We start from the raw sequence: 16,056 nt of genomic DNA on the forward strand, positions 1-16,056 counted from the left end.
GTTTAACCTGCCCATGAACAAAAAATAAGATAGGGTCAAAGTATAAGAAAGGAGAACTCTGGGATATAGTTTTTGACTATTTTTAGTATCTTGCGGTAAAATATTGATGACGTGCATATTTAAGAGTGAGTACGACTATGTATTATATACACTCACTCTTGTAAGATATACGTGTGTGTGTGTCTGTATATATTTTCCCTCCTGCCCCCCCCCCCCCCCCCCCAGCAACACACACATTTAAAACGCATTGTGTGTGCTTGAACCAAGTGGAGGTCTGACTCCGAATAATCTGAAAAGGTTCCGACCATTTCCTCTCCTCTGGCAGTTTGCTCGCTGACTCAGAGTAGGTTTCTTGCATTACAAAAGCCTTCCCTGTTCCTCCTCCCACCCCCACTGTCTCAGCATCCAAGGAGGGGGGCGGGTCACTGTGGATATGCAGATGAGGCAACCGTGACAGACGGCTCTGTTTTCCAATGTCCCTCAGAAATTCCAAAGCTGCTTCCTTCAAATCTTCACTGCGGATTCTCGTACTTGTCCTAAAATCAGCATTACGGGCGCTGAGGGAACCGGCTGACGGCTAAAAGAATTCCTGATTTTTAGGGGGGTCTCTGTCTCTCCTCTCTTTCTTTTTTTTTACTCGATTGATTGATTTTTTTTTCCGATCCCACTTTCCTAGATGTATTTCACTTCTTTTTTCGTTTTTTGAAAGCAGATTCTGTTTTAGCTTCCCTATTTCCACATTTTTTTTGGAGGTGTGTGCTGGAGGGGCGGGGAAGGTGCCAAAAAAAAAAAAAAGCAACCAAACTATAGCAAATCCTCCCACAAGTAGAGCGGCAAGCCAGCAAGAAAGAGAGCGCCAGGGAACGGAGAAGCGGAGGCAGCAGAGCGGGGATCCCCAGCCCTAGCCCTCGCCAGCTGCAGCCGCCCTCCTCTTCCTCCCCAGCCGCGATGTCCTATCCTCAGGGTTACCTCTACCAGCCCCCAGGCTCGCTGGCTCTCTACTCCTGCCCCGCGTACGGAGCGCCGCCACTGGCTGCCCCTAGGAGCGACGAGCTGGCCAGGTCCGCCTCGGGCTCAGCCTTCAGTCCATACCCAGGATCGGCAACGTTCAGCGCCCAGGCGGCGGCCACCGGCTTCAGCAGCCCCCTGCAGTACTCGGCAGATCCCGCAGCCGCCGGATTCCCCTCCTACATGGTAAATACTTAAGAGGCCAGGGCTCGGAGCTGAACCGCACGCGGCAGAAAAGTTCATAATTGGCACCTTTGCGGGGTGAAATCTATTCATGCATTTAAGGGGGGGGGGGGGGAGCTATGTCTACATGTGTGTGGCAAATAAAAACGTACAAGGTATCTAATATTTTTTTCATCATTTGTAGTTCTAGATTTTGGGGCGAAATATGCTTTCTTCGGTACCTTTTTAAAGTTGCATTTGCTAACATTAAGTAAGCGTTTTGTCTGTTCTGTCGGCTTTGGTTTGGAGGTGATTTTTTTTTAATTATTGTAGTTTAATTATAGGGGCATGTGATTGTGCATCCCGGGGAGATTATTTACTTTCGGTTTATTTTTAATATAATAGTTTAGCGGGTCTTTGAAGAAAATATGCTTGTGATTACTATCACACGAAAACAATAATTGAAAGATCACTAAAATACGATTTTTTACATATATTTTGTACTCACGTGGAGAATTTAATACTAAACAACAATATTTCTTGCTTTTTGTTACTTAGCAGTGGGCATCAGTGATAGAAGTTGCAAACTATTGGCAGGCTGCTAAGAGCATGTAATATAATTGTGCAAAGAAACATGAACAAGAATCCCTCGGAATGATTAAAAATTATCATCTTTAATTTGCAATTTTTCAACTTATTTTCTCCATACAATCCTAAATACCTGCAATTTTAATGTTAAATGAAAAGTGCTAAAGATATCACATTTGAAAAATTTGAAGCCATGTAACTCTTTTGGTTTACAGATAATTCTGCAATACTTTACAGGAGTAATGAATTGATAATAGATTGGCTGAATTTTCCTTAAAAAAAAGTCACAGAAAGAGAAGAGCTTTTTTTTTTTTTTTTAAATCTTTGAAAAGAAATGTAGATATCAGTTCACTACTTGTAGGCCCAATAAATATGTGTGCTTTGGGAAATATTCTGTTAGAACAACCTGAAATAGTTACAGGGTAAATAACAATAGGAAGTACAATGTTTAATTTAATAGCCGCCCAATGCCCTTATCTCTCGCTTTCACTCTCATTAAGAAGGCGAAATATCAGCCTGGGAAAACGTTACCTACTATTATCACTGATGTCCCCGAAAGACTCATTGAAGACTGATTTGAGGGATGAACTGATAACACACGCTTTGTCCCTTCTAGGGCTCTCCTTACGATGCTCACGGCACAGGAATGACCGGAACCCTAAGCTACCATCCTTACGGGAATCCTGCTTATTCTTATCAGCTCAATGACCCGGCCTATAGGAAAAACGCCACCAGAGATGCCACGGCCACGTTGAAAGCTTGGCTGCAGGAGCACAGGAAAAACCCTTATCCTACTAAGGGCGAGAAGATCATGCTGGCCATCATTACCAAGATGACCCTGACCCAGGTCTCCACCTGGTTCGCTAACGCCAGAAGGAGGCTCAAGAAAGAAAATAAGATGACGTGGGCTCCTCGGAATAAGAGTGAAGATGAAGACGAAGAGGAGGCGGACGGTGGAAGAAGTCGGGAAGAAAGTTCCAAGACTCAAGACCACGAAACGTCAGCGGAGGATGAAGGTTAGGCACAGTCACCACCATGTTTTTTTACCTTCCCTACCGCGTGTCCCCTTCAGTGGGGATGAAAGACAATCTGCTATTTCAGCATTTTTGTTCTTATTTCCTTGTTAATTCTGATTTAAGTAAAAAAGATAGCGTGAGAAATACCTGTTCTGTCATCTGGAACGTTTGTCTGCATGTTAGTAAATATATTTTTTGTCTGATTGAAGAAGGGTTACAGTGTCAACGTTACCTTTTGCTCTAATACGTGTCTTTGTACAGTGTATTGTACAAATTATGTTTTCTAGAATACACTGTATATATAATAGGTAGAATAGCAGCCAAACAAGGTAGTTTAATAAGCCTGAACTAATTGTCCACGCCTGTAATAAGAAATTTCTTTCAGATGCCAGTTTCAGAGCTCTTAGAGCCCGTACTAGCTTGTTTGGTTTAGGCTGCTGCATTGGGTTTGGTAAACAGAACTAACAGTGAATGTCTTGTTTGGCTTGGATTTGTTCTAGGTATTAGTTTACACGTTGATTCGCTCACAGACCACTCTTGCTCTGCAGAATCGGATGCCGAGAAAATGTCTTGCAGACACGGGGACGATCTGTGTGAGTCTGGATCCGAATCCAAAGACAAGTACGATGATGATGAGGAGGAGGAGGAGGAGGAGGTAGATGATGAAGACAGAACCCTTTCTATGAAACCTGTCACCTCCTCCCCCCTCACTGGATTGGAGGCAACCCTTCTTAATCACCAGCACGAAGACACCTCAAGGAACTCCAGTAAAGCTGTGTTGGACAATAGGATTTTGCCCAGCTCCCAGACACAAGCCATCAAACCCAAGCTGTGGTCGCTGGCTGAAATTGCTACTTCGGATCTTAAGCAGCAGAACTTGAGGCAAAGCTGCTCTCCAACAGCTTTATCTTCAACAACCCCTTCCTCTACCTCTCACAGCTCGGCTTACTCTCATTCTTCCATTTTAGGAAGGCATATTTATTATACTTCACCTTTTTATAGTAATTATACAAACTATGGGAATTTTAATGCACTTCAGAGCCAGGGAATCCTGAGATACAACTCAACAGCTGTGGCTTCCAATGAAGGACTCAATCAGACTGTGCTAAATACAAGCTCTGTGTACAAGCAGGGCAATGACTCTTTAAAACCCACAAGCAATCAACTAGAGCAACATTACAGGCCCACTAGTTTTCAGCCAAAGAAAGGTAGGTCAGTCATTTCTATAATACACCTCTATTATTAAAGAATTTAAAAATAGAAATGCTAGAGTGCACCAATTACATGAAGGCCCTCCCTGAAGCCAGAGAAAGCAAAACCTTGTAGTTTGTGGTAATCATAAACGTTTTAGTATTTAAAATCTACCTTTCTTTTGATACTGGTGAAATGTGCACTTCCAGTGTAGAAATCTTTTCAAATAAATTGGGAAATTCAAGGATGACAAAGCAAATTATGTTTACAAATAACAATATGAATAAAGTATTTGATATTTACAGGTTGTATAATCCAATTATTGAAAAATAAGAAATAAACTCAAGAATGAAGCCAGTAAAAATATAGGTTAGAAAAATTTCTGATAGGAAATGTAACTGGTTTATATTGCTAAGAAAGACTTTGAATTAGCAACAATTTGCTTACATGTTTCAGTTTGTCTTGTTTATTAAATAAATCATTGATATTACAAATTTCATAGACATTTGGGAAATGAATAATGAATTACTTACAGGTGTTTTTACATATCTTGGCTGTGAATATTAATGTGAGGCAAAGTTAAAATATATGATCTAGTTAGCTAACTGTGTCTTGTAACTAACTGGTGGTTATATTTTAACAGATTCCACTGAAGTCTGCACAGTTCGAGTACAACCATACCCGTAGAAGTAATATCACAGAGCCATACAAGTATGTGAGAACATTTCCTTCTACACTGACTATTCGGTATCTGATCCAACATAAATCGTCCATTAGTAATCTTTCATACCTTAATTTCATTACAGGAATTTTATTTTTAACCAAAATCAGTTTATTCAAATGTTATTATTTTTTTTTATTCTTTTAAATCTTTCCCCAGTTTTATCATAATTCAGTTCACATGCATTTTAGAAGTATAATCTTCAAGTATAAGCAAATTTTTCAAAAGTCTAATAATATTGTTATTAGGAGAAAAGAACAATTTCAATATATGGTTGAAACAATATAATTAGTTTTGTCAGAAGGACAGATATGGAAATTTCTTGTGCAGAATAAGCCTTCAGTAACATTTTACAAAAATAAATAACCTTAATTGAAATCTTTAAATTGTTTTACTCCAATTACTTTTGGTTAAGAATTGTGAGATAAACTTTAAGATAGCCTGATGTAATTTATAACAGATTGTGTGTGCAACTAGAAGATATTGGATGATCTGGTTTTTTCCTTGGTCTACAGGTAGGTGTCACAATTGCTTTGAAAAAAAAAATCAGCAAAGCCATCATCTATCCCTGAACTAATCAAATAACAAATCTGTAATTCTGGATCACAGCTTCTACCACTGTATAAAAGAAGACCCATAAAGCACCATTAAATCCACAAATTTCAATAATTAAAAAAAAGTATGCTGGACATAGGCCATCTTGTTGGTATAGCACAGTCTTCACCATTACATTGTTGACTTTTGAAAAATGTTTGTTATTCCCAGGATAACCTGATTTTAATCATTTCAATGTGAAGGTATATGTACTCTAGGTGTGATAGGATTTGTTGTAGAATTTATTAGTAAAATATGTGTACAGTATTGATAAAAAATGAATGAACTGGAGTGCTAAAAATGTGGAAAGATTTGATATTTATTTTTGTAATGATGCAGAGATTCTAGTAAATAATTTATGCAAGTTGTATTGCAATGACCTGAAACTTTTTTGTACATAACTTCTGCTTTTTTTAATTTGAAACATCAATGGTTACACAATCTTTGTTGATTAATGAAGATTCTTTACTAATTTATATCCTTAATTGTAAATAAAGACAGACTCGTCTGCAATAATAGTGTACTTTTGAATTTATTTCATTCAACTTATGAAATATGTACACAAATTCATTTTTAAAATCAAATTTATATATCTAATCTCACATTCATGTTATACATGAGAAATATTTATCTGATATACGGGGAATAAATATAAAAAATATATTTTTTGCAGGGTGTAAGAAAAAATGAACAATTTATTTGAAAACACATTGTATATATATAATACACATGGAATGCACCTCTATTAAAGCTCTATGAAATATCCAGATGATAATTTACAAATCTGTGAACCTATAGTATATTTATTTTATTTCTTGCATCTTTCAATAAAGCTTATAATTACAGTATTTTTCATAATATTGTCATTCCAAATTAGTAAAAAGACATATGACATATACTTTTAATGCTATAGTAACTGTACCTGCAGAATTTTCTAATTAATTGGTACATTTATTTTTGATTGTCTATGAAAGGCATAGGCCACAGCATAATATTTCCCAACCATGATGAGAAAATCCATTTATAATATAATTTTCTGAAAGAACCGAACAATCAGTTATTTCTTCTAAAGATAAATTGAGTGAATATAACTTACCGTTATAAAACAAGAATAATAGCTTCTTAGATTGCCCTTTAATCAATCATACACTTATTTTTCAAGAGTCTCATCTATTTTATTCAGTGATTAATAACGTTCCAGCGTGAGACCATTATTAGATCCCAGCGGAGATCCTGGATGCTTTTAGCTGCTTAGGAATGGTCAGTTGGGGTTCATTATGGGATGATATTGAACAATTTATAAAAACTTGTCTAAACATCTGCCAGCTAAGATAGGCTGATGTGTCTGAAGATGGGAAATTGCTGGACCAGTTGATATTGACAAACGGATTTCTCTCCAGTGGCTTTTTGTTCAGTGAAAATTAGTGGCCTCTTGCTCAGGTCTCGTTAGAAAGGGCATTTGAAAGTGATCTTAGATACTTTAGGCATCAGTCTAGGGAATTTTAACGGGATAAAGAGCCATTGTAGTCTGAGGAAGAGAAAACAATATTTATTTCTTAAGAAGAAAAGATTTCTGGGGAAAAAAATTATAGGTTTTCTTATTTATCATGATAAAGCTATATGTTTGAGGAAAAATAAACTTGGCATGAAGCAGTTAGTTGATGAAATAAAAACCATAATAACTTTTTTTCTTAGAAAAGAAAAACAGAAGAACTTCACAGTAATAACCCAACCTAATAATACTGCTTCCTGCATTTTATCGGTTGTTTATTTAACATAAATTGTACCTTGAGATTAATTCATCAGTAAGATGTGGAAATATTTTTAATTTAGAAAAAAATATAAATGCCTAAATGGAAATGCCAATCCCTTGCATTTCATACTTTTTTTTTCTAGAAAAGTACGTTTGCCATGATTTAGACAAGATTTTAAAGAAAAAATAAAGTCAACTACTACAATCCAGATGCAAAAAGAATGGAGAGACAAAGAAAATTATATATATGCAGAATATTTTTATCCCTGAAAACTAACAATAATTGAAGTATTCTCAGTTAATTTTAGAATATATTCGAAATCATTTTGAATTAAAAAAAACTATAATGCAATTAGATATAAAATATTTCAAACAATTGTCATGCTTTTGTTTACCTTTGAAGATATAGTAATGAAAATGAATGATCTGTAGCTTTCTAGTCATTTTATCCATTATGTCTAAATATATGAAAGGTTTCTCATTTCTCTTGGGTTGGGGGATCCAACTGGGACAGTGGGCATTTCAGGTTAGAGGAAGAGGAAAATGAAAGCTTTGGCCGAGATTTAAACAAACAAAACTATATCCTTGAAAAGGTAAACCGAATGGGAAATCTGCCTGTTTTTCGATCGACCTGCCTTTTATTGTTATCAGGGACCTAATGATTGTGTAATATAAAACGTTTGATAAAGAAACAATTTTTAGAGGCGAAGCATAACTCAACATTACTGACAAAACCTCATAACTTTTCGTAGGGAAAAATAAAGCATTGGAATATCTTTCCTACATTAACTTGTTAGAAAGACTTCTTTTAAGAAGGAGCGATAAAGACATTTTATTTTCTCTACATGAATTGTTGCAAAGCTGAGCAGTCCAGAGGGAGTTAAAAACTCAAACCAATTGCTTTTCCTTCTAAACATAATTCCAACCCTTCTCTTTGTAAGCTGCCTAGGCTGACACTCAAAAGACAGACTCTCCAGTCTTCAAGGCCAGAGGTTTCATTAGAGCTGATTTATCGAAATTCAACCTTTAATCTCAGGTGTGATCCCTGGGGATAGGAGTGTTGTCAACGAGGACTCGAGGCGTTTTTCACTTTTGGATTGCTTGAGCTGTGCCTTTCCATGCTCCCTTCAAATGTCAACGTTTTTTCTTAATAAAAGAGTTATTGTTTCTGTAAAGTTGATCGCCAACTATTTTTGAAAGTTTAAAAGAACTTAACCTACCTTTGATTGGAGATAGGGGGGGGGGGGGGTGGGGGAGAAGAAGAAGGTGAAATAAGGTGAACCATAGTAAAATCATAGCTTTCAAACAGGAGAAGATCTCTATCTAACCTCAGTAATAATAAACATATCCCGCACTGCACAGCCACCTTTTACCACACTGCTACAGAAAACCATATGTGGTTATATAATCAATGTATCATGATCACTGACGGTAGCCTGCATTTTTTTAAATTTGCTTTAAAATGTTCAAAAAACAAAACACAGAAAAACTAATATAAATGTTTCTTTTATTCGAATGTAATAAATGTTTGTGCAGTGCAAAATATATTGTAAAATCCAACTTGTATTATCTATTGAAAATATTTTGTGACAAATGCTATTTAAGAATTACAAATAGTTCTTTCCTTAACTACCACTGACCACTTGATAAAAATAGGAGAAGTTTAAGCTGGCAATGAAGTTCTAGATAACACCCATTTTCTAGTGTCATCATTGCCTGTCTGAATGTTTTCAATAACCTGTTTTGGAATTTTATGTATTAAAAATTATATATTTAATCGATATATTTAAAAGAATATTGATTTTAAAAATCCAAAAGCAGATGGGTGCATTTTTCTCATTTTATCCAACATTAAAATTATCACTGTTAGTCTTTTTCCAGCAGCTGAAAAGAATATTTTAATTTGTTGTTGGTATTTAAGGACACCTTAAGATGTGCTAGTTTGTAATATATAATAAAAACTTTTACCATAAGTGTTTTATGTTCAGATACATGTTTCAATTTAGGATTGTCATATATCTTTCTAGATATTTCTATTGGAAAACTCTCATATTATTTCATATCCAGCTTAGTATTAAAATTACTCTCTGCCGAATCCTGATGAGAGAAAGGAGAACATCACCCCCGTTCTGAGAAAAGTAAATCCTTAATATTGCTTCTAAGTCAGCATGCAGTAGGTCCATTTTGTATGAAACATTATTGTGTGTAATCTATGCTTTCCGAGGTAGGCAAAAAGCCTTAACATTCTGACAACCTGAGTAAAAATATCACCAGCGTGGCAGTTATTGTAAGAGCAGCAAATGCTCTTCAAACAGGAAGAATAAGTCATACTTATGAAGTGTGATTGCTAAACCCAAGAAAAAGTGTCTAAATATGTGAACATTTACAGTTGATTTTCTTTTACTCAGGAATGAAAAGTTTATGGTCAGATCCGAAATGGAAACATAAATACATAACTCCAGAAAGACCTGAAAGGATAACTCATTGGCATATCTCTTGATCAAGTTTTACTTGTTATTACTAAAAATGATTTTATAGCTATATTCAGTAAATAACATCTTTCTAGCCTACTAATATCATTTTTAACAGGAAAAGGGGAAAACACTAGCAAATAGGCCACTGCTGGAATAGCTACAAATCTGATCAAAGTTAGAGGTGTTGGGCGTGCTTAAAGTAACAGTAGCTTTGAATTCCTTTAACGGTGAGGTCAAGCAAGGCACGTTTACCCCTGCCGTTGTATTTGCAAAAAAAAAATAATAATTTTTTTTTCACACTTTCTTTAACACCTTCATAGTAATTCATACTTAACAAATTAAGATGTGGAACAATCAGATCTATTTCAGGAGTTTCTTTTCCTGTTTGTAGGTTTGACATGCCAGGATTAAACTTCTCAAATGAAAAGGTGAGCTCGAACTTCCCAATCCTGTTACGTTCCTACATCCCCTTGGCTTCAATCAAAATTCTGTCGTCGTCCCTCCCCCTTCCCAATACATTCCAGAGCTTTAAAATACATTCCTGCTGAGATTTGTACAACATAACAAGGTAATAATAAAATTAATACCAAAACCCTGTACTTTCCACAGCATTTCTGCTTATTTGTGTAGATGAGAGAGTGATTATAATCGAAACCAACTTAACACTGATAAGCAGCAAAAATGTGTAATCTGAAAAATTGAAAGTTTGCAGTTTTTTTTTTTTTTTAACCGCTCTGTATTAATAATGCGTCAGGGGACCTTTTCAATTAAGGTTAATTAGCTGGAGAACACTAACTAGGTGCCGGGAGTAATAAACACTGACTTTGCCTAAGATTGTAGATAGCCCATTTGCTACACTAGATCATCTCAACATGCCTTCAATTATAAGAACATTTGTTTTATCGACTTACATTTTGTTTTGCGGTTTAGAAATCTACTTTTACATAAATCTATTAATTTACCAGTTTGCTACTGCGTATAAAGGGCACGTTTCATGCGAAAGATAGATAATATGCATGTAAGCTAATGAAGCAATTAAAAGTGAGTAAAATATTTTCCTACACAAATACACCAGTTAGTAATATATAAATTAATTTAAGCAGGTAGTCTTGACATGGCGCCGATATTTCTATTCTGTAGGTTTCTTCGTAAGTGCTGGCCGTTTCCTGGTTTTCTACAATGATTTGACGCATTAAGGAAATAAAAGACTAAAATAAATATTGTAGCTCAATTAATGTGGTAATAAACAGGTTAAAGAAGCAATTAAATGGTAATGACTCAATGTCCGAATTTCTATAGATATTAACATATCAATAGATTTTTTTTCTCATGGTGTCCATAAGCTAGTATGCTTACCTCAACTATTTTAGCTACTTTTATAGTTTGGGGGACTTTCCTGAGTAATTTAGTTTGTGTACGATTATATGCAGAGAAACTATATTACACATAAGCTGTCAACGTTGCAGGAGTGAAGTAGGGAACAATTCATAACCTCATTAACGATGGTCTCTGTCATTATTACATCAAAATACTTCTTTATATGCAAAAAGCTTGGTCACTATCAATAAATGAAGCAGAGATTAACCAGGCTTCTAGGTTGAACAATCTGGTATTATAATTAGGGCTGCATTTGAATGAAAATTTTTAATCACAGTAAATCATGTGATTAAAAGAGTTTTAATAGTGATTAATCACACAATTACAGCTATTTATTTATATATTTATGTATTATTTATTTGTTTTTTTTTTTAATTTCCCACTGCAGCTCCATGTGACTTAGGGCAAGTCAATTAGCCATCCATTGTTACAGTACCTGTATATAACATGTAAACTGCTTGATTGTAACCACAGAAAGGCAGTATATCTAATCCCATCCTCCTTCCTTTCCCTGAAGGACTGATAATCTTCCTCTTCTACCCACAGATCCAACATCTCTCCCTGTCTTTTTCTTCCCTCTCTCTCCTCTTCCTTCAGGTTCCATTCTCTCTCTCTCTCTCTCTCTCTCTCTCTCTCTCTCTCATCCCTTCATCCCTTATCAGCAGTGACACAAACTTGGTGGTGACCAACACAAAGCTCTTCTCGTAGCTACTGGAGCTCGCTGTCCCACCATAACTTCCACTGGTGGCCCCTCCAGTTCTGCTCATGGGTCTTCAGCTCAAACTCCTCCACCTTGCCAGCATACTTTAATGGTGGTTTTCTGTTGGTCTCCCGCAGTGACAATGTTGTACATACATTGCCTGTGGCCTGCTCTGAAGCATTTCTTTTGACTCTTCTTACCTCCTCTGACATGGGTAGGATGGGTCAGAGGGAAAGGTTTGGACCAAGTCACAGGCAGTGTATGTACAACACTGCCACTGCTGGGGATCAACTAAAAAACACCTTTAAGGTAGACAGTCACGTGGGTGGGGTAATGTTGAATCGCGGGTGGAGGGGGAGATGCCAGATCACATTGAGGATAGGGGTTGGGAGTGGAAGACAGCAGAAGAGACATTTGGAGGAGACAGAAGACACTGCAACATGATTATTTTGTTTAATAACAATTAATAATTAATGTATTGATTGCAGAATTAACTGTGATTAACTTGCAGCCCTAGTTATAATGTTTGTATGTACATGCAGATGTGCACACGTGTACACATATGCATTCTTTTGTGGTATATCCAAGTTTTCAGGCAACGGACAAGACCATACCAAGCTAGAATCTCACCTTGTGTAACATGCCACACCCAGTGGCGTTCCTAGGGGGGCTGACACCCGGGGCGGATCGCCGATGCGCCCCGCCCCTCAGGTGCAGCACCCCCCTCGGATGCAGCGTGGACCCCCCTGCAAAAGGACACCCCCCCGCAAAGGAACCCCCCCGGGTGCACGCCACTGGGGGGGGGGGTGCCGCGCGCACCTGTCCTCCGTTCATTCCATGCTTATTCTCTGCCCCGGAACAGGAAGTAACCTGTTCCGGGTCAGAGAAGAAGCATGGAACGATTGGAGGACAAGCACGCACGGCACCCCCTCAGCGGCGTGCACCCGGGGTGGACCGCACCCACCGCCCCCCCTAGGAACGCCACTGGCCTCACCCACTGTGCCATGGTCAAGAAGAGGAAGCAATTTTGGCACTTTGCTTCCCTTTGCACCCTGTATGGCCCTACTGCTTGCACAGCCCTTTACAGCCCACAAGAGGACTCTGGTAATTGTGTTTTCCTTTTTTTTTTTTTTTTAATCTATAGTATTCTTGAAGTGAGTATATATAAATCCTCTACAGTGGGTCACCTTAGCTTTGGATGAGATTTCTTCTACTAACTTTGGGCCCCTTTACCAAGCTATGGCAAAAGGGGGCCTGCACCTGTTTTTGACATGCACTGAGGCCCCCTTTTACTGCAGCGGATAAAAGGTAGGTCTATCTTTTTTTCAGGAAATGGCCATGCGGCAAGTAAAGCACTTGCCACGTGGTCATTTTGGAGGTGACCTTAAGAAGGCGGCAAGGACTCCTGTGCTAACCCAGTGGTAACTGGGCAGCGCGCAGCACTATCCGATTACCGCTAGGTACATACCGGTGCTACAAAAATAAATATATTTTTGTAGTTCTGGATATGACAGTGCATTGGGGGTGGGAACTACTACTAGCCTGCTTCTGTAGCCCAGTGTTACTTATTTTTTAGCGAGCAGTAAGCCTGTGTTGGGCTTACTGCCACTTTGTAAAAGGGGCCTTTAGAAATCTGGACTATACTATTTATGATTGGCATGTGAACAAATGCCTTGTTTACATTTAACAGAAAGTAAAAGTTCCTGTTAATTTAATAAAGCAATTGTAAACATGCTATCACCAGCTACAATATCCAAAAGCCTATCACATAATCGTCAATAACAATGGTTTGCACGTTTTGGTTGAGAAATAGCTACTGCTCAAATATTTAGCAGTCCTTTAACATTTTCTAGCTAGGAGGCAGAAGGGGGTTTTCATTCTTAAGATAAAAAGGAGACAAGAAAATATCTGTTATATAGGCCCCTCCCATTAGCTGGAGCAATGTCTATCTAGGAGATGAGGTTGGAGTCAGCTTGGCCTTAGCGTTCAAATTTCGGATCTGCAAGCTTTTTTGCCATGCATATTACTTTTCTGTCATGCTTTGCAGCAGAACACGATATCCCCAAAGAACCAAAAGAGAGAGAGAAAAAAATACCCTGACAGCAACCATTACTTAAGAGTGCAATGAATAAACCCCTTGCACAACAGTATCAAGACTAATTAAGATTCTGTTTAGCAGCCCTGGATGGAATGTTAATGCAGCTTTGACTAACTGGGAGTAAGCAATGGAAAAACTGCATTTTAAGTGGAATGTTGAAATGATAACATCTCTCACTTCTTCTGTCCAAGGTCTGCCTGAGCCTGTTACAAAGTCATTATCTCAAATTACTCCTGTACTTCATTTTTAGAGCTTTAAGGGCAAGCATAGATCCCTTGGTGTTGAAGCACTGCCTATAGCCTCACAAAGGCAATACTCTCCAAGGGGATAAAGGCTGAATTAACCCACTATCTCTACCTTGGAGATTTTGCTGGTACCAGCTCCTTGGACAAATATAGCCAGAATTCAGAAGGCAGATTAGCATCTATTGCTGGCGTCTCAGTGTAACTCCCTAAAGGCTTTTTGACCCTTTGAAGTTACTTCTGTTTTGCTTATAGAGAAGTTTACATGACTAAGTCAGGTTTTTACAAGGCTCAATAAGGCAAATTTAAGCATCTGAGAACACTCAACACCCCCTAAAAATTCAGATCCCCTGTTTTTCTTAATGCAACAATAGGAATCAAGAGTTTTAGGAAGTAGCGTTGCTAATTATTTTTAACAATATAAACAATAATTGAAATCTCAGCAAGATTTTCAAGGTGAGGTAGTACAAAAGTATGTTGTTGTTTTTTACTGTCATGGCACAGTGAAACAATAATATTCTCTTATAGTGTTGTGCTATAATCTTTTATTGATGTGTTTATCTACATTTACCTTACACCTTTTTAATAGCAGCTCAAAGAGAGTTACATTTAGTTATACTAGATAGTTCTTATTAAATATTTCCTTTGAAATGATTTGACTAATGTGAATAGCTGAATAGCTAAATCTGCATACACAATTGATTCTCCTGATGATTTATTAAACTGCCCATATTCTGGTAATTTTCTCTACGACAAAGGACATTTTATGATAGGAATCTTAGTAATTTGAGGTGGGGAAATAGAGCAAACATACAACAATGTTAGACCTTTTTCTAACTGTATGAAGCTTTTAAGATTCAATTACTTGTAGTTGTGAGGTAACTTTACAATTGAAAAAAATCTTAATACCGGGTACTAATGGGTTAAAAGTTCTGCTAGTAGTTTAGGACAAAATGTAAACTGAAGTTGTACTGTGTTTGCATTCAGTTATCCATTGCTTTGTTTTCCCTAGTCCCCCTTTTGGAGTCATTGTGCAACATTTTTCTTCTGGAGCTCTTAACCAAATTTGTTCTTCCACTTCTGCACTGAATGCTATGAAAAAAGCAAATAGTCACTGCTCAGTGACTTTCTACAAAGAAGGAAATGATCCACTCAGACTGAGAAAAAAATATATATAAACAGAGCTGGCCGACTGGAAAATTTAGGGGGGCTACAAGGAGTGCTTCATAGACATCACAGAGCAATCAAGTGAGCAACAAAATTTCTTTTTGTAACTGAACTACACATGCTGAATGGGTTTGTTTTCCAGTGTAATACTGTTTAACAAGTAGCTATTACATTGTGAATCAGGAGCATCATCAGGCATGTTGGACACATGTACACTATTCATAGGTTATAGACAAATTTTCAGTTTTCTTGCGACTTGTAGTACTTAGAAATGGAGGTCCATGGTAATAACTGCTTGCCATCATTCTAGAAATAAATAATATGTGTTTACTCTAGATGATTGGAAAAACAAGTTACTTGTATTAATTGTTAGCACAGCACGTATTACAGGCTGTTGTTATCATACAGAAGGTTGAAACTGGAAAAAAATCCATTAGGTTTTATTTCTTAAACCAAAGCTCAATTTCTGCAAGATCTCCAGATGAATGGGGTTCCTATTTATATAAGGAAACCCCCTGCTGCCTCGGGACACAGGGCTTAACATTGGCTGAGCAGCCCATGGGAAACAAGGATTTGATAAGGGAATATCTGAGTAGAGGTTGAAGGGGTGTAGGAAAGGGTTAAAATGAAGGAAGGGTCAAGGAAGTCAAGTTCAGGAAGGAAAGGAATTGAGTTTTCTATAAAAAAAGTTTGGAGTTTGGGATTGGTCGGGGGTAGGGCTGGATGAGGGAATTTAGAATGTTCATTTGAGGCAAAGTTTTTTTCCCCCTGTATAGTAAAGGAGGGTAGTGGGAGGATTTGTAGCTGGGGTTTTTGACCCACCATGACCATCCATTTGGGTTTGGGGTAAGGGGTAGGAGTGCTAGGGTTTGGGGGTTACAGCTTAGTGGCAGGAAAAATTTTGTTTATATGGAAACATTTTAGGCCTTATCAACATTAGGGCCCAGTTTACTAAGCTGTGCTAG

At 37.5% G+C, this 16,056-nt stretch overlaps 1 protein-coding gene across 4 annotated transcripts; it reads left to right on the top strand.

The window, feature by feature from the left end:
* The first annotated feature begins 472 nt into the window (after nt 1–472).
* On the top strand, nt 473–15,747 carry IRX2 (iroquois homeobox 2). Of its 4 annotated transcripts, none has more exons than XR_003942840.1 (6): nt 473–1,194; nt 2,375–2,774; nt 3,275–3,982; nt 4,609–4,676; nt 9,899–10,075; nt 14,937–15,747. XR_003942840.1 is itself a non-coding variant. In XM_030209800.1 (5 exons), exons 1-4 carry the CDS (start codon nt 949–951, stop codon nt 4,650–4,652), a joined length of 1,398 nt encoding a protein of 465 aa, XP_030065660.1. In that variant the 5' UTR covers nt 473–948; the 3' UTR covers nt 4,653–4,676; nt 5,202–5,780. The 4 variants fall into 4 exon arrangements, 2 of the variants coding, with proteins under 2 accessions (XP_030065660.1, XP_030065651.1); XR_003942842.1 differs by having other exon boundaries at nt 9,899–9,935; XM_030209800.1 differs by lacking the exons at nt 9,899–10,075; nt 14,937–15,747 and adding an exon at nt 5,202–5,780.
* The last annotated feature ends 309 nt before the right edge of the window (nt 15,748–16,056 follow it).

This window comes from Microcaecilia unicolor, chromosome 1 (assembly GCF_901765095.1).
Source record: "Microcaecilia unicolor chromosome 1, aMicUni1.1, whole genome shotgun sequence".
NCBI lineage: Eukaryota > Metazoa > Chordata > Amphibia > Gymnophiona > Siphonopidae > Microcaecilia > Microcaecilia unicolor.